The sequence below is a fragment of the Colobus angolensis genome, unplaced genomic scaffold (genome assembly GCF_000951035.1).
Source record: "Colobus angolensis palliatus isolate OR3802 unplaced genomic scaffold, Cang.pa_1.0 Scaffold311, whole genome shotgun sequence".
Classification (NCBI taxonomy): Eukaryota; Metazoa; Chordata; class Mammalia; order Primates; family Cercopithecidae; genus Colobus; species Colobus angolensis.
The window spans coordinates 2,706,579-2,730,654 of NW_012116389.1; the positions used below are offsets into that span (position 1 = coordinate 2,706,579).

General features: G+C 47.9%; 1 protein-coding gene across 1 annotated transcript in view; it reads left to right on the plus strand.

Moving 5' to 3' along the window:
• Positions 1–2,506: 2,506 nt before the first annotated feature.
• The window catches only part of FAM198A (family with sequence similarity 198, member A), a 79,925-nt gene continuing 58,355 nt past the window's right edge, over positions 2,507–24,076 (plus strand). The window contains exon 1 of the mRNA XM_011950973.1: positions 2,507–2,885. Within this exon, the coding sequence (XP_011806363.1) occupies positions 2,883–2,885 (3 nt within the window). The 5' untranslated portion in view covers positions 2,507–2,882. The remainder of the gene's footprint in view (positions 2,886–24,076) is intronic.

The following is a 24,076-nucleotide window of genomic DNA, read 5'->3' on the forward strand; positions in this document are numbered from 1 at the left end:
GTTTATAAGAAACCCTAAAACGTCCTTAGAGCAAGCTGGAAATCTCCTGCTAACTGGTGAAAGATACACTCACTCTTATTGAACTTGGAAGCTCCCTCTCATGAAAATAATAAAATATTCCTCTCTAGCACCAACCTGTCTCAGTTGACTGAGTTGAGTGTTTCCTACTTGCAAGGTCCGCAGTATAACCAGAGGCTCTGCCAACAACCTGCGAGCAGCCAACCACCCATCAACCAAAATTTGGAAAGTAACAAGACAAGAAGTGTTGTTTCCTAGAAGGGAGGGATTTACTGGTTATCTAAATTTAAAACCCTTTAATATAGTTTCCAAGAAGTTGCCTAGTTCAGGAAAAAAAAAAGAAAAAAAAAAGAATTACAAGGTGGAACTTTGAATTACAAAGAGGAATGGAGTGTGCAATCTTAAATAGGTCAGGGAAGGCTTCACTGAAGAGGTGACACTTGGGCAAAGACCTGGAGGAGATGAGGGAGCAAACCATGGGGATATCTGGGGCATTCTAGGGAGAGGGATAACAAGTGCAAAGGCCCTGTGGTGGGATCATGCCTGTAATATGCAAGGAACAATAAGAAGGTGAGTGTGTCCTGGAGCACAGTGAGAGAGAGTGTGCAGAGATAATGTTAGAGAAGCAATGAGGGCCAAAGTGTGAAAGGACTTGTAGACCCCTGTAAGATGTGAAACAGGAGATGTGAAGCCTATGGTAGGTTTGAGCAGAGAAATGACAAAAATCTGATTTATGACTCTTTTCAGGTAATTCTTCTTAAAAGTAATTTTATTCATGTTATTAGGATGGACCAGGATATGCTATAACAACAAACAATTCTTTACAACTTACCCATGTTCTTGTGTGACATTTTATTTGGCTGGGCTAGATCCTGCAGCAGTTTTTCCCAAGTGTGTTCCATGAGTCATCAGAGCTGCTTCTTTTGAAAAACATTTCTGCTTCCAGTAATCCTGGAAATACTGGGCACTCTCTTCCTAAGTTAATGATTTGAGAGCACCATTAAAAATATGTAAAATTGAAATAGAATAGAAAATGTCAGAGTGCATTACATGAAGTAATGTTTTGTAAAACGTTCTTTTAGTTATATTTATACATATATGTTTAATATACATCTTGTGTGGAGTCACAGTCAGAAAATGAGACTCAAAAGATCACAGCGTCTCCCTAAACATCTAAATACAAACCTGAATGGTTTGTACTGTCCTCCTTCCCCTTCCCTCATTTCCCAACCAGGGCTCAAACTCTCTGTCCTTTCAATACTCCATATGCACCGACAAGCTGCAGTTTGCAGTGCTACATCCTGCCTCCTGTTTCTGCCGTATTAGGTCTTCCTCTTCGTTTCATGTTCTAGCAAATAGACTTGGATTTGCTAAACCATTTACTGGCTATCTGGTCTCAGGAAAGTTACTTCACCTCCCTAATCCTGACTTTCCTCATTTGCAAAAGTTTTCCTTTTAGGATCGTTTGTGATGATTAAATGAAATAATGTACAGAAAGCATCTGGAATGTTAAGGACTCAATACTTGCCCTTCATCTGTTCCTCCCGCCCATACACACATACACAATTTAAGGGGACCCTCTGGATCTTTGCTTCCTTTTAGAAGCACTGCCATCAGTAACAACCTCAAATCATTCTGGGGCAGATGACTGCTGGGAAGATGCCTGTCTTCATCTAACCAATGATACTTCCTGTTAGTTTCAATATTGGAGTCTAATTTTTCAGCCTGGCCCCCAGATTCTCTCAGGACACCCTACTACTGAGTCTGCCTCACCTCCATCTATTACCTACAGGCTCTTAAGAATCCTGGGGTCCAAACATTGGGCCACTGGGGGACACAAGTCATAAAGACGTCTGGGGACTGGTCTATGGTCACCCAGTTGTGAATAGTGGGGCTAGCCCTGATTTTGGGACTACAGACCTCCCTAAGCCCAGGACACTCCCCAACGAGGAGCAGATAGACTCTCAGGTCTTGCTCTGACTGTTCCACTGTTGGCAGTAGGTGACTCAGGGGACACAAAGGCACTATCTGTGCATCCAAAGCAGAGAGGTATCAGCCACTTCAGTGACTTTAACAGTGATTAGTTCTCAAGGACAAAAACTCTTCACTGTTAATTAATGTAGTGGTCAACGGATTTTCCTTCCAAATCCTCTTGGGACCGAACCCAAACAAAGCAAAGAAGTGACAGTAAAAAAAGGCTTGTCCTTCTGACAAGCGACAGTAAAAAAAAAAAAGACTTGTCCTGCTTGGCAGAAGAGGGTGGCAGTTTGGGCAACACTCAGCTGTATTGCCGAGTTGCAGCGAACTCACCGAGCACCCTCACACCTTAGAGGCGTCCCTCACCGCCCAGCCTTGACACATCACCTGGCAGGCGGGCAGGCAGGGCGTGGACCTTTCCTTCCTAGCACCTGGGCCCCTACTCCAGAAGACTGTGGCTGGCAGAGCCCCCGGCAGGGCTTTTATTGTGAAAGGAGCTCCCCCCTCCCGCGCTTTCGGGGGAATGGGGAGGCTGGGCCGGGACGCGCGGCAGGGACTTTGCAAACTCTGCAAACGTCCCCAGTAGACCGCAGAGGCTCGCAGCAGCGGGTAGGCTCCCGCAGATCCCCGCAGATCTCAGTAGATCTGGCGTGCATTCCCCACCCGCGGAGTATCCCGGCGTGCAGCGATCTCCGGAGAGTTGGCGCGGGGCCACTTGGCTGCAGGGAAGGTGTGCACCTTCAGTCCGGGAAACGCGCCCCAGCCGAGTAGCCGCGCATCCTGTGGAGCCTGGCGAGCCACCGCGCCGGGGGCGGGCAACGGGAGGCGGGATGAGTCTGCGAGCCGGCTGAACGCGTCGAGGAGCCGGCCAGGACACCGCCGGGGACATGGTAGGACTCGCGGGAAGGAACGCGCAAGCGGAGGGTGGAGCGATCACCAGGACAGGTGGCTGCAGGCAGCGCGCAGCGGCCCTGGGCGCGCGCAGCCTGCGCGGCCTCCAGAGGCTGGAGTTGTTTCCCCGAAAGTTGCATGGGGCAGCGGCGGCTTTCATTTCTGCACCAGAACTGGGGGCAATGGGCTCTACTGTCGCTCTTGGCGGGGCGGACGGTAGTAAGGGGGCTTTTATTACGGATCCTCACACCTTAACCGAACCGTAACCCACTCGCAACTCTGCGCAATCTTCATGCAATCTACAGGGCAGAGAGAGGGGAGCATTCCCTGGGGAACCCATGGCAGCCTCTGATGAGAAGCTTTTGAAGTCATTTTAATACTCTCCAAAATTTATGTGAATTATGTACTATCTTTTCTAATTTAGCTATGTATTGGCATTAAAAATAATGTCCTAACGTTTATTACTATTGAGTTAAATTGGCTTTAGTAAGGTTCCAATCCGCCTCCCTCTACCTCCCCGACAGGAGGACTATCGGGCAGTTGTGGAAGCACTGGTGGGTCTGGGATGTCACGATGAAACCAGGGTCCTGTGGACGTGGTCCTTCCATTGATCAACCTCACAGACACTAACAGGCAGAAAAGAAAAACCCATTGAGAATGTGGTCCAGGGGGCTTAGCTAAAGGACACATGCAACCCCAGGAAAGGGGCGTCCCTCAGGCCCGGCCACTGGTTAGTTGCTCTGCTTCTCTTGCAGCAGAAAACCCCTGCAACCCCAGCTGGGCTCCTGCAGTTCACCAGGCTCCCCTGTCTGCTTCGGTGCCCTCTGGCCTCTTCCCTTCCCTTCCCTTGCCTTCCAAGCTCACAGAGGGCAGATCGGAACCCCACCGGAGATGCTTCGTGGGGAGTTTTGCTGGGCCTGGAGTTTAGAAGGCTGTCTAGAGACTGCGCTGTAGGATGGAGGGTCTCTGAGAGAACAGCTCCTTTGCGTGCAGGGGGGCCTGGCAGGTGGCTGGAGCAGAGGTGGAGGGCTGGTCATCAGGTGCTGGGGGCTCAGGAAGGGTGACTTTGAGGCCAGGGGTGTGTATATGTTTCACCCCTCCTGACACCTATCCCGCTTCAGGTTTTTTCTCAAAGCTGCTAAGAGAAGAAAATCGTGGAATCTTAAGCTTCAAAAGGGGGAATGATTGGGGGTACAGGATGTGAAACGAAAAGAGTGGAGATATCCTATTACAAATTCCCTGTTTAAGAGCAAGAGTGTTGCCAGAACTGAGGCCACAGCCATCCATTCTGAGGGGCATTAGCATTGTGCTGGAGTCTCCTGGCTTTAAAGGCAGATGTAGCAGAGGCTCTGTGGTCTGCAGCTGAAGCAGAGTGCCTGGAGGAGAGATGGTACCTGCCTTCTGCTCAGGCTGTCTAGGGGAACATTGGTGTGTTTGCCCCACTGCCAGCGCAAGCTTCCAGTTCTGTGAATCAGTGCAGCTTCCCTGTTTCATGTCCCTGGCTCTGGGTTCTGGTATTGTGTTAGGAAGAGGACTTGTGTCAACATTTCGTAGTCTCAGGGTTCACCTGCAGAGAGAGGGGCCTGATGGGCATCCTGTGGCAGTGAAATGGCCTTGGAGATCTGAAGGCTCTCCTTTGCTTCTCCCTCTGAATGAAGGGTCCTGAGGTCCAGAGGCCACAGGGCAGCCTGGCACTGGCTGGAAGCAGCATGGGAGGAGACAGGGGGCTAGGAATCCTTTGAGGACCTTAGTTTCCTCTTCTGTAAAATGAGAGATTGGACTAGATGTTATTCAAGGTGCCATTTAGCTCCAAAAATGGGTGATATGTGAATAACTTTTAGATTGGATCTCAATTCTAGTGTTGAGCTATGCTTGAACAACTAAAAAGGTGTGGGGAAGAAATGGTTCTCAGCCCTGACTCAGGCTGCCCCCATCCCCCAGCCCAAATCCAGATGAGACCCAGACCAAGGGATGTTTTCAAGCTCTGCAAGTGAGCCCAGTGTGCTGCCAGGGCTGAGAACCACAGGGCAAGAAGCCTGAGTGAATGGGGGAAAGCTGGGGCTCAAAGCTGCACTTCCCAAGATATCCTTACGTCCATAGAGTGGTCATTCCTTGAGATAGTCCTAAAACAGTTTTTGGGAAATGATAGATGCTATGTCATTTCCCATTATATGATATCGCACATATCATATGCTATATCTCTTTGAGGGTCCTTCCGTAGAGTATCCTCTTTTAATTCATTACACTGAGATTTGAACTTGCCCAGCTTGTTTGAATACAGTATCCTTTATTCAGTAATTCCCTAATGCCGTCCTATTATTGATCCGAGGTACATATGATGGGAAATTCTGGGTTAGAAGTATACAAATAAAAGTCTAGAATCCTTAAATGTCTTTTTGGAAAACAAACAAACAAAAAATAATAAAGAAAGAAAAGAGCATTGAGCTGCAGTATCTGTGGGGGCATTTTTGATCATCCTGAGGGGTCAGGGGTCATTGCCATGGCTTGGTGTGTATTTTTCTAAAGCTAAGATTGGAACACTTGTCAGTTTCTTTCCTTGCGATGGTGGTGGGTGGTTTGGTGTTTGCCAAGGACTCTGTACTTGATGAAAAATATTGATAGAATCAGATGTATATGTGTTGGGTTAAAAATTAAAAAAGAAAAAATATTGATAGAGAAAGTTGAAACTATTACTGCCAATTAAAAAATGTTTTCCTCCTGATTTTTGAGAAAAAATATACAACTTCTACAGGAACCACGATTATCATTTTGGCACATTTCCTATTCTCTTTGAGTATTATTTTAAAGAGCTGAGATTTCACCACACATGCAGTTTTGCAGTCTGATTTGTTTTACTTCAGTTTATATCAAAACACATTTCCATGTCTACATCTCTAGAAAAGTCTTTCATAACCATACATTTATGTCTACATCTCTAGAAAAATCTTTCATAACCGTACATTTAATGCTCAGTATGATGATTTTGATAATCGTCTCCCTGTTTGTGGACATTTAGGTCACTTCAGGATTGGGGCTGATTTCAGTGGCATGTAGCCACCTTCTCATTATCCATGAAAATGAGGATCTGAGTGCCCAGCTATGTGGAAATCAGACAAATTCACAAGAACGAATTGCTCTGGCCTCTGTCTCTATCCAAGCTTTTACTGTAACTACCCTCCCAGGGCCCAGCGTGCTGCGGGAGGAGTTTCCTCTTGCCTGTCTTCACTCTATGCTGTGGGCAGGTCATCAGGCAGGCAGCAGTGGGGGAAAGGGAGTCCCAGGGGAGCCTACATGGGCCAGTCTTCCTTGGGAGAACCAAGAGCTAAAATCCCTGGAGGGTAAGACTCAGAGGAGAAGGAGCTGAGGCTGGAAAAGGGATGTCGCCTCTTTAGGGTCACTTAGAGCCGGGCTAGGGCCCAGGTCTCCTAGGGCCCAGGTCCCCCTCCATTCCCCGTGCAGGTCCTGTCACAGGCACTACAGCCCCATCATAGACTTGGATGTGGTGTGGCTTGGAGTGGCAGAGGAAAGGCCCGGGGTTTGCAGTCAGAATGAGGTTTGTGCTGGGCTAGGTTACCATATGGCTCTGGGTAAGTGCTGCCTTGCTCTGAACCTCATTCCCTTATCTGTAAAAGGAGTCATTGTGAGGAGCAAATGAAGTCATGGAGGTGAAAACACTTGGTGTCTCAAAGGTGCTGTAAGATTGGGGGCTTTACAAGGGACCCACAAAAATAGGTTTGCTTTTTGTTAGGGTCTAAAACAAATGGTAAGGAAGTCACAGGTGCCCTTCATTCAGTCAAGGGGATGCTTGTGGGACTCTTCTCTAAGTAAGGATCTAGTATAGACGGAATTTATCCTCAAGTAGTTTTCTTGCTTCTTATCTTCTCATTAGGCAGGAAAACCCAGCCTGCAGATGTTTGTCCAGTCTGTCTCCCACGCGCCTCCTTGCACAATGTTGCTGACTGAATGAGAATGTAGCTCCCCAAACGGCTGCAGGCCCTTGGAGTCTAATGCTGGGGTCCTCTCATTGAGTCCCTCTGCACTGAAAGAGTCCTAAAAGTTATCAGGCTCAGCTGAAGAAGAGGTTAAACTGGTATTGGAACCTTGAAATGCAGCCCATGGAGCCTGTGGGAAATTTGATCCCCTCTCTCTTCTGGGGTACAGCCCTTACTTGTCGCTCCTGCTGCATACCTAACCCAGGCTTTGTGCAGGGCTGGGCGGGAGCAGAGTGTTTTAAACAATCCACTGGCCCCAACCATACCAAACAGGGGTTGGTCCAAAAAACAGGGATGTAGGGGGTGGTGGGAACAGGTCTCACAAAGAAATGAGTTCCTTAGTTGTTTTAGGGACTAGTGAGAGAAACATGCTTCAGCTTGGCCTCAAAGATGCTGACAAATCCCTCCAAGTAGGTCTGGGAGGCCCAGTATCCGCTCCCACCTAAGGTACTAGTAGAGAAACAGAGTGCATCAGTTTTCTTTGAGGCATGGTTGCTGTGAGTCACCTGGGGCTGTCTTTGCTTGGATCATCTTGTGATGTGACTGCTAAAGTGTTTCTGCCTAGGGAGTTTAGGGCGTGATCCCTTCATTTTCTGGATGTGTCTGCACAGGCCTGCGTGTGAAGGACCACTTGGCCTGAGAGTGAGAATGAGAGGGAGCCATGATTGTGGGAAAACCCCAGGCCGCCCTTCTTTATGTGGATTTCGCTTCCTCTCTCTCTCTCTCTCTCTCTCACACACACACACACACACTCTCGCACATCACACACATACTCATACGCACACACGTGCACGCACACACACACTCATGCATGCACACATACTCCTGGGAGTGGCCTGGGATCTGATCCTATTCCCCAGAGTCCAGCTGAGTAGAAGATGGAAAGTCTTTATGATAGCATCTGGTGAATCCTGGGGTCAAGGAGGTTAAGGGTGGAAGGGAAGCAGGATGAGGGCTGATGTGAAGGGCGAGGAAACAGCAGAAGTGTAACCGAAATGCAGATTCAGTCACTCACCACTTATAGAGTCCAATTAACCAGAGTGAGGTCTGGTATAAAGAAAGTGACTTTATTCTAAAGCTTAGCTTAGAGGAAGGGGTACAGGCTCCTGCCTTTAAGGATACCACTTTGCTTTAGAGCAGAAAGCAGGGTCCTTTAAAGGGATACTTGGCATGAATGGCGTGCAGGGGAGTGAGCAAGCAGGTGGGGGTCTCCATGACTCGCTTGGGTGCCTTATCTACCAGGGAGTTGAGCTAGCACCATCACAGGCAGATCTAGGTTGTAAGGTCATCGTTGTCTTGAGATACTCTGCAGGTGGGAGAGAGTTTTGGAGTGGGCATAATTTAGGTTGTAAATTGACTATTATCTCTCGAGGCAAGCTCCTGGTGGAAGGTAGCTCAGGCTCTGGAGCTTCTAAGTAAGCACATAGTTAGATAAGCTTTTCATGTAGGGAGTGTTTGGTGAAGGGAAGGTAGAGCTTCTAACTGCATTTCTAAAGAGCTAAGTAGGAAGCAAGGATTGAGGGAAAAAGAGGAAAGAGAGAAGAAAAAATAATTTTAAAAAATTATTCTCTTTGTCTTAGACAAATGGGGGTACTTGGTTATAGGGGCCTCACTCTGATCTCTAGGCCTTCATGAGCTCTGAAGGAATGAGTGTCTCCATGGGCAGGGGCTGAGTCTTGCTTCCAAGTGGCTTTGGAATTCCTGAGTGGCATATCAAGAAGGCCACAAAAGGAGGATTCACATTCAATGTGTAAATGTGTGTTAATGCTCCCTCTGTCTCCCTGCCGCCTTGTCATTCATTCATTCATCAATTCATTTAGAAAATGTCTTCTTTAAGCCAGACATTGTGCAGGGCAGAAAACAGAAAAATCAAAAACACATACTCTGCCTCTGAGGAGTACACAGTCTATTGAGGCTGCCTGTGCGTACGTGTGTGTGTGTGCAGAGGTGGTGGGGGCAGGTGGTAGGTGGTAGGTTCAGGGGAGCGGGAAGCACAAAGAAATGCTTCAGCCCTGTAGGCCAAATGTTCTGCAGAAGATATAGAGAAAGGATAGACCCAACCTGAGGAGTGAGTGGGGCAGAGGGAGGCTCCAGGACAGGGAGTATCTGAGGAGGATCTGGATTCTGTCAAGGGAAGAAAGGAGAAGCCACTGTACATCTGTTAGAATAGTTAAAAAGTGAAACAAAACACCCTGACAACCTCAAGTACTGGTCAGGATGCCAGCAACAGGAAGTCTCATACGTGAAAGTGGGAAACAGTAGAAAGCAGTTTGTTAGTTTTTCATAAAGTTGAACATACACTTACCATATATCCCAACAATCCCATTCCTGTGTATTTATGCAGGAGGAATGAAAACCATGTCTACAAAAACACCTGATGCAAATGTTTATAATAGCTTTATTTATAATTGCCCCAAACTGGAAACAACCCAAACGTCACTCAGCTGTAGATTGGATAAACTGTGGTATGTCCATACGGTGGACTACTCCTCAGCAATAGAAAAGAACCATAGGTCCATGCAACAATGTGGAGGGATGTCAAAGGCATTATGCTGAGTGGGAGAATCCAATCCTACAGGGTTACATACTGTGATATTCCTTTTATATGACATTCTAGAAAGGGAAAAACTATTGGGATGGAAAACAGATGAGCAGTTGCAGGGGTTAGGGGTGGAGAGGCTGTGATTATAAAGGGGCAGCACAAAGGAGAATTCTGGAGTGATGGAAGTGTTGTGTCCTGACTGTGGTGGTGGACATGCATATCTAATACATGTGTTAAAACTCATAGAATGATACAGAAAAGTTTCAGTTTTACTGTATGTAAGTTAAAAATATATATATAACAAAAAGAAGAGGGAAAGGCATTCTAGCAGAAGGAACAGCATGTGCAAAACCCCTGGAGGCAAAAATGAGCTGTTAAAAGTTGGCTGGGAAGGAGCTGGGCTGGGACCACAGGGGAACTTCCTAGAGATGGGACTGGGGCCAGGGCCTGGCTCTTGGATGTGGGTGCTCTCCCCACCCAGCTAGGGGTTTGTGTTATTGTCCCTAGGGCAGAGGGGGAAATGGAAGGGCTTTTGAGCTTGGAGAGGTGGGATTGCGTTTGCATTTTAGAGAGCAGTTTTGGGGACTGAGAAGAAGGAGTGTGATCCAGTGGGCCAGGATGGAGGTATGGATTCTGTAGCAGGCTGGAGGAGCAGGTAGGAGGATGTTTGGACAGGAGAACCTCCAGCCCTTGGTAATCTCAGATGTGGAGGCTGAGAGCAGGTCAGGAGTGACTCCAGGTTCTTGTTCAGGCATCTGGATATATGGGTCTCTGTCAGCCTTCCTCCCTTCTCTTCATTTTCATTTAAATTTAGCTTTTGGTGTTTCTTTTCTAGTCACACTTAGAAATTGTTAGGAATAATGCTCAAATCCTAAGGAAATTGAAGACTCAAACAAAAGATTCTTAACAAAGCAATTTTACTTCTGCGTCGAGGGTTTCCTCCGTGGCCAGTGGCCATGAGAGCACACCTGAACAAAGGGGCACGAGAGCCTTTATTCCTGACGCAAGTCTTGCCCCTGTACCCTTTCCCCATTGACCGGGGTCGGGTCATACAATCTAAACTCATCCTGGTTGGCTAAACATTTGAGTTTTTTTAGATAGGGTGGGCACGTAAAAGAAAGTGGAGAGGAAGGGGAAGGGGTGTCTGTAATGAGCTAGAAAGTAAGTCCTCTTTCCAAACAAGGAAAGGAATGCGAGCTGGTACTGATAACGCCTGGTACTGTGGCATGCCTGGGCATCTAACAAAGGCAAAAAGGAAAAAAAGGAGAAAAAAGCGGGGGTGGGGTGGGGCGCAGGTACTATGAATTAAAGAATAAAAGATTGGTCTGATTATTTTAAGAGAAACCTCATCATATCCCACCAAATGATCATACATAGAAGTAACTTAACAATGATACTAATCATTTTAGTTCTACAAAATCACTTACGTTATATTCTTAAAAGCAATGGTAAAATGTTGGATACTTCTCCTTTAAGCCTTTGAACTGATTTTGTACATATTGCCTTGATAATCACAAGAGTAGGATAGAGAGGCCGGGCGCGGTGGCTCAAGCCTGTAATCCCAGCGCTTTGGGAGGCCGAGATGGGCGGATCACGAGGTCAGGAGATCGAGACCATCCTGGCTAACACAGTGAAACCCCGTCTCTACTAAAAATACAAAAACTAGCCGGGCGAGGTGGCGGGAATGGCGTAAACCCGGGAGGCGGAGCTTGCAGTGAGCTGAGATCCGGCCACTGCACTCCAGTCCGGGCGACAGAGTGAGACTCCGTCTCAAAAAAAAAAAAAAAAAAAAAAAGGATAGAGAGAGGCTGGGTGTGGTGGCTCACACCTGTAATCCCAGCACTTTGGAAGGCTGAGGCAGACGGATTACCTGAGGCCAGGAGTTTGAGACCAGCCTGGCCAACATGGTGAAACCTCGTCTCTACTAAAAATACAAAATTTAGCTGGGCATGATGGCGTGTGCCTGTAGTCCCAGCTACTCAGGAGGCTGAGGCAGGAGAGTTGCTTGAATCCAGGAGGCAGAGGCTACGGTGAGCTGAGATTGAGCCACGGAGCTCTAGTCTCAGTGACAGAGCGAGACTCTAGCTCAAAAAACAAAAAGGGATCGGGGGTAGGATAGAGAGAATTCCAGTGATAATTGTGTGTATAGGTTTATTTATGTCCCCCAAGCCACCTTGCCTGTGGTCCCTGACGCTCTCCTCCAGCTGGTATAGACACCTGGCTCCCTTCCTTCTGGCCTCCAACCCAGCTGACCACCACTGCTGGAGAGTGGTTAGGGGCTGTGGCCGCTGCATCCTTCCTAGCCCAACTTCTCGGCCTGCCGTGGGCTTGGATTTCTGCTAAGTGGCCGCGGGAAGGGGCTGTATCACATGCTGTTTACTTGTGGGCAGTTTTTGTTTGGCTTTTGAGGGTGTTTGCTTGCAATGAGCAAACAGCCTCTTCCAGAACCAGCTGAAGGATTCAAATCCTCCCATCTTGGGGAAGCAGGTTCATGGTTCTGTAAGAGCCAAGTTGGGTAGGGATTTTTCCAGAAATGCCATCAGCCAAAGAACTGGTCAGAGATAGCAGAGGGGATAAGACTAGAAGAGAGAAAGGGAAGGAAAAACGAGAAGAGTCACAGCCAGAGACACAGGGATGTGAGATGAAGAGAGTAAGGCACAGAGACAAGCAAGACCAGCTTTGTGGAGAACCCTTCACGTCTAGGCATGCTTCTGAGCCAGGCAGGCGCCCCTTTCAGCTTGTGAGCGTGCCATGCAGTGGGGCTCCTGGGCTGCGTGGGGCACACTCTTCTGAACTGGCTTTTGTCAATGTTGTTGCCCTTTGGCAGAGCAGCGCTGTTTTCTGCTGGCCTGGATGGACTGAGGGCTGACTGCCACTGCTTCTCTGTGCTTCACATGCTCCAGGGCTGTCCCCAGTGTCAGCTCTGTGCTCCTGCTGGGGAGGCATTATCAGCAGGACAAACCCAGTGGTTCCACTGGCCAGTCTTGCTTCTAGCCAGACTGGCTTTGCAGCAGTGTTGTGAGTTGACTTCCAATGCACTGGGCACTAGGAAATTCTCAAGATATTCTGGCAAAGTAACTGTAGTGTTTTTAAATGCTTGGTGATATCTTTGAGATGGGAAGGGAAGATCCAAATACAGCCAACCCATAACATCAGAGGGCTGTAATTTCAAAAAGTGCAGGAGCCACAGTCCCTTTCATTCTTATCTACAAAGGAGATGAATGAACTGCAGCCCAGGGATAATGTGATAACTCTTACTGGCCAGGTGGAAGGAAACGGGGAGACGTTGGTAGGGGGAGAGGGTTGCAGGGAGGAGCAAGGAACACGTTTCCTACAGAGCCTGGGAAAAGGCGCATTAATGGATGGGACGGGTCCTCACATTTGCTTTCTGTCTCCGGGTCTGTGCAATCTCTTTCTTCCAGGCATCCCATTCTGTCCGTCTGGACTTCCCTTTTAGGGTTCAGAATGCCATTGATCTCTCTTTTTGGTGAATATAGAGTTGAGGTAGGATTCTTAGAAACTTGTTCTTTTGAATATTGTCACTGCTTCTCTTTCTGACCTAATCATAGGGGAACGTTTTCCTCGATTTTCCTTTTGGGCCTGATAGGGTTTTGCAACTCTCTTGTTTTATCTCTGTCTTTTGTGAATTGCAAGAGCAATACCTGCTTATCATGGAAAATCCTACCTGCTTTGGGGTCTCTTTGGAGGAGTCTCTGTGTGGTGCTCCCAGCCTTAGACTCACAGCATAGACAGATGCACCTGCTGGGAGGTCTGCATGGTCAAGAGTCCCTGTGCAGGGCCAGGTGTGTTGGCTCATGCTTGTAATCCCAGCACTTTGGGAGGCTGAGGAGGGAGGATCCCTTGAGTTCAGGAGTTCAAGACCAGCCTGGGTAACATAGGGAGACCCTATCTCTACAAAAATTTAAAAAGGTGCATGCCTGTAGTCCCAGCTACTTAAGAGGCTGAGGTGGGAGGACTGCTTGGGCCCAGGAGGTGGAGGGTGCAATGAGCTATGATCATGCCACTGCACTCCAGCCTGGGTGACAGAGTGAGACCCCATCTCAAAAAAAAAGGGGGGGTCCCTATGCATACACCCTTGGGGATAATTCCCAACCAACTTCCCAGAGTGCTGTTCTGCCTGCTTTTGGAACAGCAGTGGTGGTTGTCTGTGGTGGAGGAAGGGAGGACAAAGGAAACCCACATTTACTAAGTTTGTTTCTCAGAGAGGCATCTGCCTGCCACGTGCCCAGCCTCCATTTGAGCATTGAGATGAGAATGAGCATGCCTTATACCTTAGGCCCCTCAGGAATTCCGAGTCTTCGGGAGGATGGGGGCCAGCCTACTTGCCTACTTAATGACAGTGCGTTGACTGCATCCCAGGTGTGAAGCTCTGAGTCCCAGTGTGATGTTCTGAGAGTCCCAGGTGTGATGTTCTGAGTCCTGGCAGTGTTGTTCTATGTTCCAGGCATGTTGTTCTGCGGGCCAGGTGTGTTTCTCTGTCAGCTAGGTGTCACTCTTTTTTATTACTGAGGAAACTAAGGCTCAGAGGAACCAAACGCTTTGCCTGAGCTCTTGTGGCTGGGAAATGGTGGGGTAAGGGGCTGGACCCAAACCTGAATGAGCTTGAGGCCTGTGCCTGGGGCGACTATGGACAAGTAGGCAAATGATGGGTGCGGTTATCTCACTCTTTTCACCCCAGCTGGTTAGGAGGAGGTCTGGGGACCCCTGAAGTCTCTTGGATCTGTCTAGGTGGAAGCAGTGGGGGCGGGGGCCAGGCCAGGCCACTGGCTGGGGAAAGTTCCTGTAAGGATGTCGTCTGAGGTCTTGGGAGTCTCCTGGGGGCTTCTCTTCTGTAAGTCTCCTTTTCCTGCTTTCTTTTTTTCTTTCTTGTTTTTAGTAGAGACAAGGTCTCACTTTATTGCCCAGGCTGGTCTCAAACTCCTGGCCTCAAGTGATTCTTCCCTTTCAGCCCCCTAAAGTGTTGGGATTACAGGCATGAGCCACCACCCTGGCCAATCAGTCTTTTTCTTGCTGTTGTCTCTGCTATTCATACCCTCTACAGAGTCACGCAGATATACACACACACATCCACCCACTCTATGCACTTAGATGCATTATTCACACACTCACACATAAACCACATGCTCACATTGACATTCACAGTGTCACAGTGAAACACACACTCACCCACACACTGGTAATCTTGCATACACACTCACACACCCTCACACACTTGCATAGCCATAGAGCAGCTGCAGAGGTGCTGCCTGGGCTCTGAAGCAGAGGTGTTTGATGGGGTAGTGGGGCTGGAGCCAGGCTCAAGCTGTGCCCAGACTATGGTGGGGGCTGCGGTCATGCTGCTTGGGTGCCTGGGCCCAGTGGAGGTGAAGGCTGCAGGCAGTTTGAGGGCTGGAGGCTGTAATGGCCAGTGAATGGGCCATTTGGATGTCTGTGCCTGTGCTGGAAGGAGAGCGAGTGGGACACACAGGGTTCTTTCTCAAGGACAGAGTGGCTCTGTTGTCTGTCCACATAGAGGCTCAGTGTGTGCCTCCTGGGGGACCTGGACCCCAGCTCAGGGACTGTCTGCTGGCAGGGTTGCTTCCTGGATAGCACGGGTGCCCATTCCCAGCCTCCCTGCATGCCTGGCCACTGTCTGCAGGCCCTGGACCTAGTGGGCTCTTACAGTTACTCACCACATTCTGGCCCCCCACCCCCACCCCTCTGCGCAAGATCCTGTTGCAACTACAAAGATGCTATTGTATTCCTTTCTTTCAGAACATTCTCCCCTGAAACTCTGGTTAAAATCCCCTCATCTCCCTTTAGGCTGACTGGGCAGGGATGCCTTGTGTAGTCACTTCGCTGGGAGTCTGGAGAGGCTCCTGGCTCCTGGTTCACACTCACTTCCCTCCCTGGCGGTGGCTGAGTTTAGACTGTAATTGTCTTAGTATCTTACTTGGTGTGGCTTTAAAGCATGAAGGGTTCAGAGGGTGAGTTGTAATCAGAACTGAATTCAAACTCTGCTCACCACCTTGGACATGTCAGTGAACCTTTAACTTCTTAGCCTCAGTTTCCCTTGGCAATACCAGGGCCTCCTTGTGGGAATATATGCTCAGTGCTTTAATGAGCATGAGGCACCTTGCATAACAGTCAGCACATAGTCACTGCTCAGTTAAGGGGAGCTGTGATTATATTGTCCTTGGACAACAGACAGGCCTGAAGGCACAGCAAGGCCTGGGCTTCTAGAACTGTCAGGAGGATCCTTCAGTGCAACACGACGATTAGGAGTGGGGGATGCCTTAGACTCTGGCTCCCCTCAGAAGGAGTTTGGGATGTATGCCAAAGAGGGGCTGCCTTTGCCTCATCCCCGGGGATCCATCCCTGTGACGGTGAATTGGAATTAAAGGAAGGGGAAAGGGATGCCTAGTTCAAGAGTTCTTGATCTGGGGTCCAAGCATGTGATAAAAGAAAAACTTCAGCCGAATTAAATTTAAAAGGGTTTAATTGAGCAATGAATGATTCGCAAATTGGGCAGCCCCCAGAATCACACAGATTCACAGAGACTCTGGGGGTGCCTCATGGTCAGAACAAATTTATAGACAAAAAAGGTAAAGTGACGTACAGGAATCGGAAGTAGGTACAGAAACAGTGAGATTGGTTACAGCTTGGCGTTTGCCTTATTTGAGCAGTTTGAACATTCGGCAGTCTATGAGTGGTTGAAGTATGGCTGCTGGGATTGGTGAATACTCAGCCGTTGTTACTGCTGCATACTATTATGTTAGGTTTTTAATTTTGTCTGACTGTTAAGCTAGGTTGCAGTTCATCCACAAGGACTCAAATATAGAAGTACAGAGTCCTTCTCAGGCCATATTTAGTTTGCTTTAATGCATGGAATTCAGGGGAGCACTAGGTTAAAGAACGTTACATCTTTATTTTCACTCATCTCTAACTGGAATTCAGTGTTTCTTCGATAATAAATGTAGGCACCAGCCACAGTAGTGTTGGCAGGACCTGTGACTTTGTCATCAAGAGAAGTCACAGATATTGTATGTAATGACAGCAGAAGCAGATACTTTGAAATACAGTTTTTATTCATCACTGCTTTGAAAGTGCATTTGTTTTTTAGATATACTGATAGATACTGGTTTTTAATGTGTTAATAAGGAAGCACATGTAGAATTATATCACACATTTGTTTTTTAGAAGATCTGGATAATTATTTCAATGTAATTGATTATCTTGGTAACCCTGTATTTTTCATTTTATACAATAAAAAAACGCATCTTGAGAAGAATGTTCAGCTTCACCAGGTGGCCAGAAGGGTCTTTGGTATTAAAAAGATTTGGAACCCCTGCCTCTGCATAGATATTCATCAATGTGATCTGTTTCTGGGGGAGTGACAGAAACCCCTTTGCCTAAAAGCATCTTTGCCCAGCCTCTACTCCATGGCCATTAAAAAATAATCTTTAAAAAAATTAAAACCTGGTGTGTGCCAGGCACCATGCTGGGTGTTGGAAGATAATTTCCCCTCAGTAATAATAACATACTGTATTTACAACATATTGTATTGTGTCATTGTAGCATAACTCAATAACAGCAATGCCCAAAGCATTAGACTTTGTAACTTTCTCATTCATCATCTCCTGGAATTCTCATCCTTTAAATGTTAAGACTACTGTGTGAGACCCATTTTAGAGATCCGTAAATAAAGGTTCAGTGAATCTGAGTCATGGCCAAGTCATGCAGTTCATAAATATGAAGGACTTCCAGGTGGGTCCTCCAGTCACAAATGCGATGCTTTTTCCACTCAATCAACCTGAAAATTCCCACACTTGGACTTAGCCCTTGCATTTTGATATCTAGTCTTTGGAAATTTTTTGTTAAAAATAAATATCCTTGGAAATTAGTTTGGTGCATCAAGCATTGTCCCAAGGGTCTGGGTCTCAGGGACATGTTGTATAGCCAGAGGAGAAGAAAGAGCAATACTAGACAATGGGCCCTGGGAGGGAACTAGGTCTGGATTTGGGGAGGCCTGGGCAGAGGACAGGGGAGGCATGGAGGCAGGAGCTGGGCCTAGAGGGATGGGGAAGGCCAATGCTGGGGAGGAAGCACTGATAGGGAGGGCAAGCTCTGAAGCCCAATTTGACTCTTTTTGTGTGTTTTGCTTGGGGAACCTCCAAGATACATGCATGGAGACTCAGCCTCAGTCTTCTAAGCGGCATCTTCATGAGAGGGCTGAGGGAACCTCCATTTCTGGAGGCCACTGATGCAGTTTTCTGCTTGGGACTGGGCTGAGAGGGCATGCGGTAGACAAGCACAGCATTTTCTTTGTGCCATGGGCACAGAGACCTGTTCCTCTTCTCCGAATCCAAGAGGGTCCATCAGACACTGCGAGGCACTTCTCTTGTCTTTGACTGAGAAGTCAAAGACTCTCTAATTAGGCTTTCTCCCTAACTCTTGGAAGGCAGCGGCCCCAGTGCATATCATTTCCCCCGACAGCGTCCAGCACAGTGTAGATGTGGAGGATGTGGGCAACAGATGTTTCGACTGGTTGTTAGCCTCCTACATCTCATATTTAAATATCTCCGGAGTTGTCCAACAGAACTTTCTGAGATGATGGAAATGTTCTATCCTGTGCTATCCAACATAATAGCCACTACTTGCAGGTGGCAGTTGAGCCCCTGAAATGTGGCCAGTGCAACCAGGAATGGAAGTTTTAAAATTTTAATTAATTCAAATGTAAATAGTCACATGTGGCCAGTGGCTTTCATATTGGACATTGTAGCCCTGGACCAAGAGATAAAAACTGAAGTGCAAATGGAGGCCAGGCTTCTAGCATAAGTGAAGGAAGTGGGCTGGGTGTAACGAAAACAAATCCGCCTATGTTTTGTTTTTTTCAGGTTTAATTGAGCTGTAGTCAGAGAAGTCTTCATCTTCTGTAAGAAAAACAATAAGGCAAATGAGATGCCAAAGGCAACTGTCCTTCCTTGGTGTTGGGAGACAATAGGGAGTTGTGGGGCCTGTGGGGAACTTCAGGGAGCATATCATTGAGAGAGAGTGCCATACTCTACGCCAGCCATATAGGGACCTGGGCCCAAAGTGTAACTAGAACTTCTCCTTTTTCAAGGGAAGCTGGAAATCTGAATTTTTATGTGAAATATCCTGGATTTTAAATATTGGTTCAAATTTATTTAAAACACTACAAGCCAAGCAAAACACATCTGCAGGCCAGATTTGGCCTGTGGATCCTGGTTTATAAACTCTTCTCTACGTCTCATCCTGTATGAGTCTCTACCGCCTCCTGGAGACTAGGGTGGATGTCCGGTGAAGAGCGAGGTGGATTCTGTCCTGCAGTATTCCTAATTGGCTGGGCCTCCCCTGTTGTCATGTGTTTAGTCAAAAGAGAGGAGAAGTGCACAGGGAAGGCACAGACTTGCCCCCTCCCCTTCTTCTCTGAGGTTGCATCTTGGCCTCTGAGCAGCCAGGGAGCAGAAATCTCTGGAAGGTTGGAAAGGTATAGCCCAGAAAGAAACTTGCTTTATTTTTCAGCAGCAATCCCCACCCCTCTTGATCCCAGCCCCACTCCCAGATCTGAGAGCAAAATATGTGGCTGTTAATACAAAGGCAGCCAGAGAAATTTTCCAACAAATGACAGGGTCTCCAAAATTCCATCTGGCCTGTGGTGTTCCCACACTGGCGCTCTTGTGAGCTGGAACAAAATGCTAATTCAGCTGTGGATGTGGAGAGGGCTCCTGGGGCCAGCAGGGCTGCAAAGCCCCAACGTATAATCAACGCAGAGACTGGACCAGGGCAACCAGCAAACGGGGGGACATAAGGGACACTCTGTTGACATTCCTGCCTATGGGGCTCTTGCTCTGAGCACAGTGCCAGGATCCCTGCCATGGAGTTGATCCCATGGGCGTTGATAGAAAATTACCATCATGGTAATAGCAACAATCCTAATGACAGCTAACATTGACTGAACTTAACTGCATGTCAGGCTATTTTGAATGCTTTATCTACAACACCTCATGTAACTCTCATAGTGTTTAGTAGAGTGATTTTATTTTTATGATTGACAAGTCACATTCTTTTCCCGTCAGAGTGTCACCACCATAACAGGGCTTTTGTCTCTTTTGTTCATGATGTTTCTCTTCTGCCTGGAACAGTGCTTGGCTCAGGAAATACCTGCTTAATAAACTAATGAATTGACCACCCTATGAAGGAGGTACTAGGTACTGTTATGACCTCTTATACAGATGAGGAGATCAAGGCCCAAGGTCACACAGCAAGGACACAGTGGAGTTGAGACCAATGCCCACAGTGGAGTTGGGATCAATAGCCCATGTGTTATTTGCAGCTACGCTAGGCTGGTGATGGCAGGAGGCCACGGGGACCTGGCCATCTCCCCTCTAGGCCCAGAGATGAAACTTGTCAAATAGTTTGGGGACTGGAGAAAGGTCATGGTCCTGTGGTCAGGGACTGAGGGGTGCTCCCTGTGACCGTTTGGGTGTAGGATACTCAGTTCCTGGCTCAGCCTGTGCCCCGTGGGCTATGGGTCATCCACACTGAGTCTCAGGACTTGTGGTCTCCTTGGAGAATGTGCACAGACTCTGAGAGGCCATTTGTCTTTCTGATGACAAGTAGGTCACTCTGTCCGTGGAGCAGAGAGCTGGCAGCTGCATGTGCTAAGAGCCCTGTGCAGAACTGCACATCCCATGCACCCTTCATAGGCTGAGCAGTTTCAGAGCGGAGGCTGGAACCTGGGCTGGAATCATGTCCAGGCCGAGGGGCCCTGTGATGAGCAACCCCACCAGCCAGGGTTCCTCATCTGGGACAGGAGATGAATGATTTTTTTCTTCCTGCCCACACTCTACCCTCTGCTACCTGCACCTTGGGTGACATCTGCAACTCCATTTCAGAGAGGCAGAGGAACATAGTTTTGTGTGTGAAGTGTCTGGGGTCCAGTTGCTGGGTCTGAGGGTGAGAAGGCCTCAGTAAGTCTTGCTGATCCCACCTCTGGCTTCTGCTCCCTGCTCTTCGGAGCTCCCTTTTGGCCTGACTTTCCGTGTTTCAAGTGTCAGGTATTACATGTTCAAGCTACTACTTTCACATGCATGAGAGACAGAGAGAGAGAGGTGAGTGTGGAAAGAGAGAGAGAGAGAGAGAGAGAGAGATCTGGGATCCACAGAGATGGAGAGAATCATCTTTAGATTGGAAAACAACACATGCACATTCTTTTTCAAAGGTGTGTCTCCCAGGGGCCTCTCCTCCATGGGCTGTTCTGGCCCTCACTGGGTGCAGATTCTTCCCTCCTCAGTTGTACCTGGAATAACAACTGCACAATGGAGGAGTTCTCCTCCTCTTCTTCCCCCTCATAGCTTATGTTTATTGAGCATCTATTGTGGGTCTAGAATAATTGTAAGCATTTGACAGTTGTTTCATTTAATTAGCATAATGGCCCTATAAGGTTGTGTCTTAAGTTGGCTTCCTCCAGCAGGAGACCTTGAGACCAGGATTCCAGTGCAAGCAGTTTATCTGGAAGACATCACCAGAAGACAGCAACAGGTAGGGAGGAAGCGAGACAGGGAAGACAGCCAGTGCAGGGTGCATGAGAGGGCAGGTTCCTGCTGGGGACTTTGGGGGCTTGGTCCTGCTGGGAACTTCTGGGAGACCTTGAGGAACATGCCACTCTTAGGAGTTGTCCTCCCCTACAGGTAAAGAGGACGGAGTCTTTATTCGCCAATTCCTGTCTACCATAGGTTGAGGGCTGCTCCTGGGGGTGTTAGCTTCCCAGCAGGCACACTGCTGCTGACCACTTCTGAAGTCCTTTAAGGGGTCTGGGACATCGCCTTGCTGTCTACTGTATGGAGGACATTGGTTGTGATGAGCTCCAACACTACAGAAGACGCAGCTGGGAGAATGCCTAATGGAAGGGGTCTCCACCCAAGAGCTGGTTGGATGAAGGGTCAGCTTTTGTGGAATATTCTGGGGGCCTCATATCCGAGAAATAGGAGAGGCTGAAGGAGAAGAGGTGGTGGGGGCAGGGCAAGCGATGGAGATGCACTCAGGACTGGGCCTCCTGGCAGAGTTTGTGGCTGGTGGGTGTGCCTAGGGTGGACCGGGAGCTCAGCTCCTTAGCTCAGTTTACCCTTTGCTGTAGCTTTTTCATAGCAGAGTAATGTTAATAATGGGAGCGACCACCTTTTGAACAGTTACTATGTCCCTGTGACTTTTATAGAACTGTACACACATTAACTCAACCCTAGGAGGTGGGTGCTAAGCTTTCCACCATTTTAGAAATGAGTGAAGAGCTAGGATACCCAGGACAGGTGTCTCAGCAGGAGTGTGCGGCGGGTACACTGCCTCCTGCTATGACAGACTGCCTGTGTGGGTGGCCCTCTCCTCTTGATGGCTCTTCCTCCCACCTGCTCACTCCTGCTCCCTGTGACCTTAGGTGCTAACCTGGGGTTTTCTGGTGCCAGTTCACCTGATATCACTTCTCTGGTTATAACTGGTGCTGACTTGTTCCTCCGTGGCTACTAGTGATGCCTAGATTTGGGTGGAGGGACCCTCTAATCCGTGTCAGCTTCCCTAGGATTCACAGGGTGGGAAAAGCCTCTTTGTTTCTTACTGCCACAACTACATCATTTTATCTATTGGCTTTTGGACTTTTTTTTTTAAACCAATATGCATAGGAATACATTTTACATTGTGACCCAATATATGTGCGTGTGTGTGTGTGCACATGTACATATCAGTGTGTATAGCTGAAATTAAAGTCTCATGAAATAATATACCCTTATGACTTATTTTTTTCCTCTCTTCTTTTTCTCTTTTCTTCCTTTTGTTTCCCTTATACTAATGGGTTCCAATCACAGTGTGACAATCTGATTGAACTACTCTCTCGTTTTAATGGAGGTGCCTCTCTTCTGGAACGTGGTTCAGGTTGGTGGGTATGAAGCCAATTTAGAAGGCAGTGCATGCATTGTTGCATTTTCAAATCACCGCTCTTGCCTGTGTATTCTCCACATTCTGGATGGAGCTGGTGCACACTGGTGCTTCTCCTCCACAGGTAGGCGCCTTCCACATGCAGCAAACCCTGGGGTGAAGGTGCTCAGCAACCTCTGTCCTGGGTCTAGCTGTCAGCCCCAAGCCTGCCTCCCCACTGTTCCTCCCGGGGCAGGGCTGTGGGGAGGAGCTTGTCTACTGAGGCTTCAGTGGCTGGCTCTCTCACAGCCCACCCTGATGTACTCAGGTTCCTGAGGTGGGCATGCTGGGCCTGGCCCTCTTGGTCCCCTTGTTGCCCAGGGACTCCTACAGTAGAAAGGCATCTTAAAGAGGCCATGCCGCCAATCACTGCAGCAGCCAGTGTAGGGGTTGTGTTCGTTTCCCATTGTTGCTGTAACAAATGAACACACATTGAGTGGCTCAAAACAACACAAATTTTTTTCTCTAAGGCTCTGCTCAGAAGTCCAAAACCAGATTCACTGGACTAAACTCAAGTTGTCGGAAGGGCTGGCTTTCTTTGGAGGTTCTAGGGGAGAATCCTTTTTCTTGCCTTTTCTGGCTTCTAGCAGTTGCCTGTGTTACTGGCTTGTGCCAGGAATTCCTCTATCTTCAGAGACCATCATTCCAGTCTCTGCTTTCATCTTTCATCATCACTTTGCCGTCACCTCTTCTGTATTCATTTCTCCCTCCACCTGCCTCTAATACAGATACTTGTGATCACATTTAGAGCCCACCCAGCTAATCTAAGACAGTCTCTTTCTCTCAAGAACCTTAACTTTATCACATATGCACAGGTCCCAGGTCCCAGAGATTAGGGCCTGGACATCTTTGGAGTCAGTATTCAGTTAACTACAGGGGCTGTCCAGGCTCTGCCTTGAGGACCATGTGTTCTTACTCATAATCGGTTGGCCCAGTCCTGTGAGAGCGGTCAGGCTGGGGCTGTGTGCTCCTGGGGCTGAGTTAGACCAATGTGGCCTTTCCAAGGCTTTCTGACTCCCATCTACCAAAACAAGAAAAATCAGTAGTTACTAGATATTTAACAAGAAACTGCTGTGTTCTACCACTTTCAGAGGTAGGGATTTGCTCTTCAGTCAGGTTCCTCTTTGAGTCTGTGGACAGGCAGCCAGAGTCTCAAAAGCAGAAGGAGATCACATAAACAGGGGACTCAAACTGGAGGCCTCTGGGCCAAATCAGCAAGATTCTCCACGCTTGGCTTTTGATGCTAAAGAGAGAGATGAAGGAATCTGGGAAATTTTCTCCCAAGACAGCAGCCATGCCTACAAGACCATGCATTTCCATATAATTCTATTTCACATATCAGAAGGCGAACATTCCCTTGGCCCACGCTGCATATTATCTTTGTAACATTCCTCTGTCACATTTCCCAGTAGATGAATAAGATCAAGCTCAGGTTCTCAGGAAAGCAAGCAGGAAAATCACATTCATACTTTGTAAAGAATATCCTTCTCACTTTAGTTGTAGAGTGCTGCTCCCAAGGAATTAACTGTACAATCATTCAACACATGGATGAGGTGATGGACAATTTCATTGTAGTTGTGTTTTGGGGCAAGGTGGGGCACGGAGGACAGTGAAGATTAATTTCTCCTGCTTGCTAGTTTTGTCTTTGAAAATCTGGCCTGGACTCATT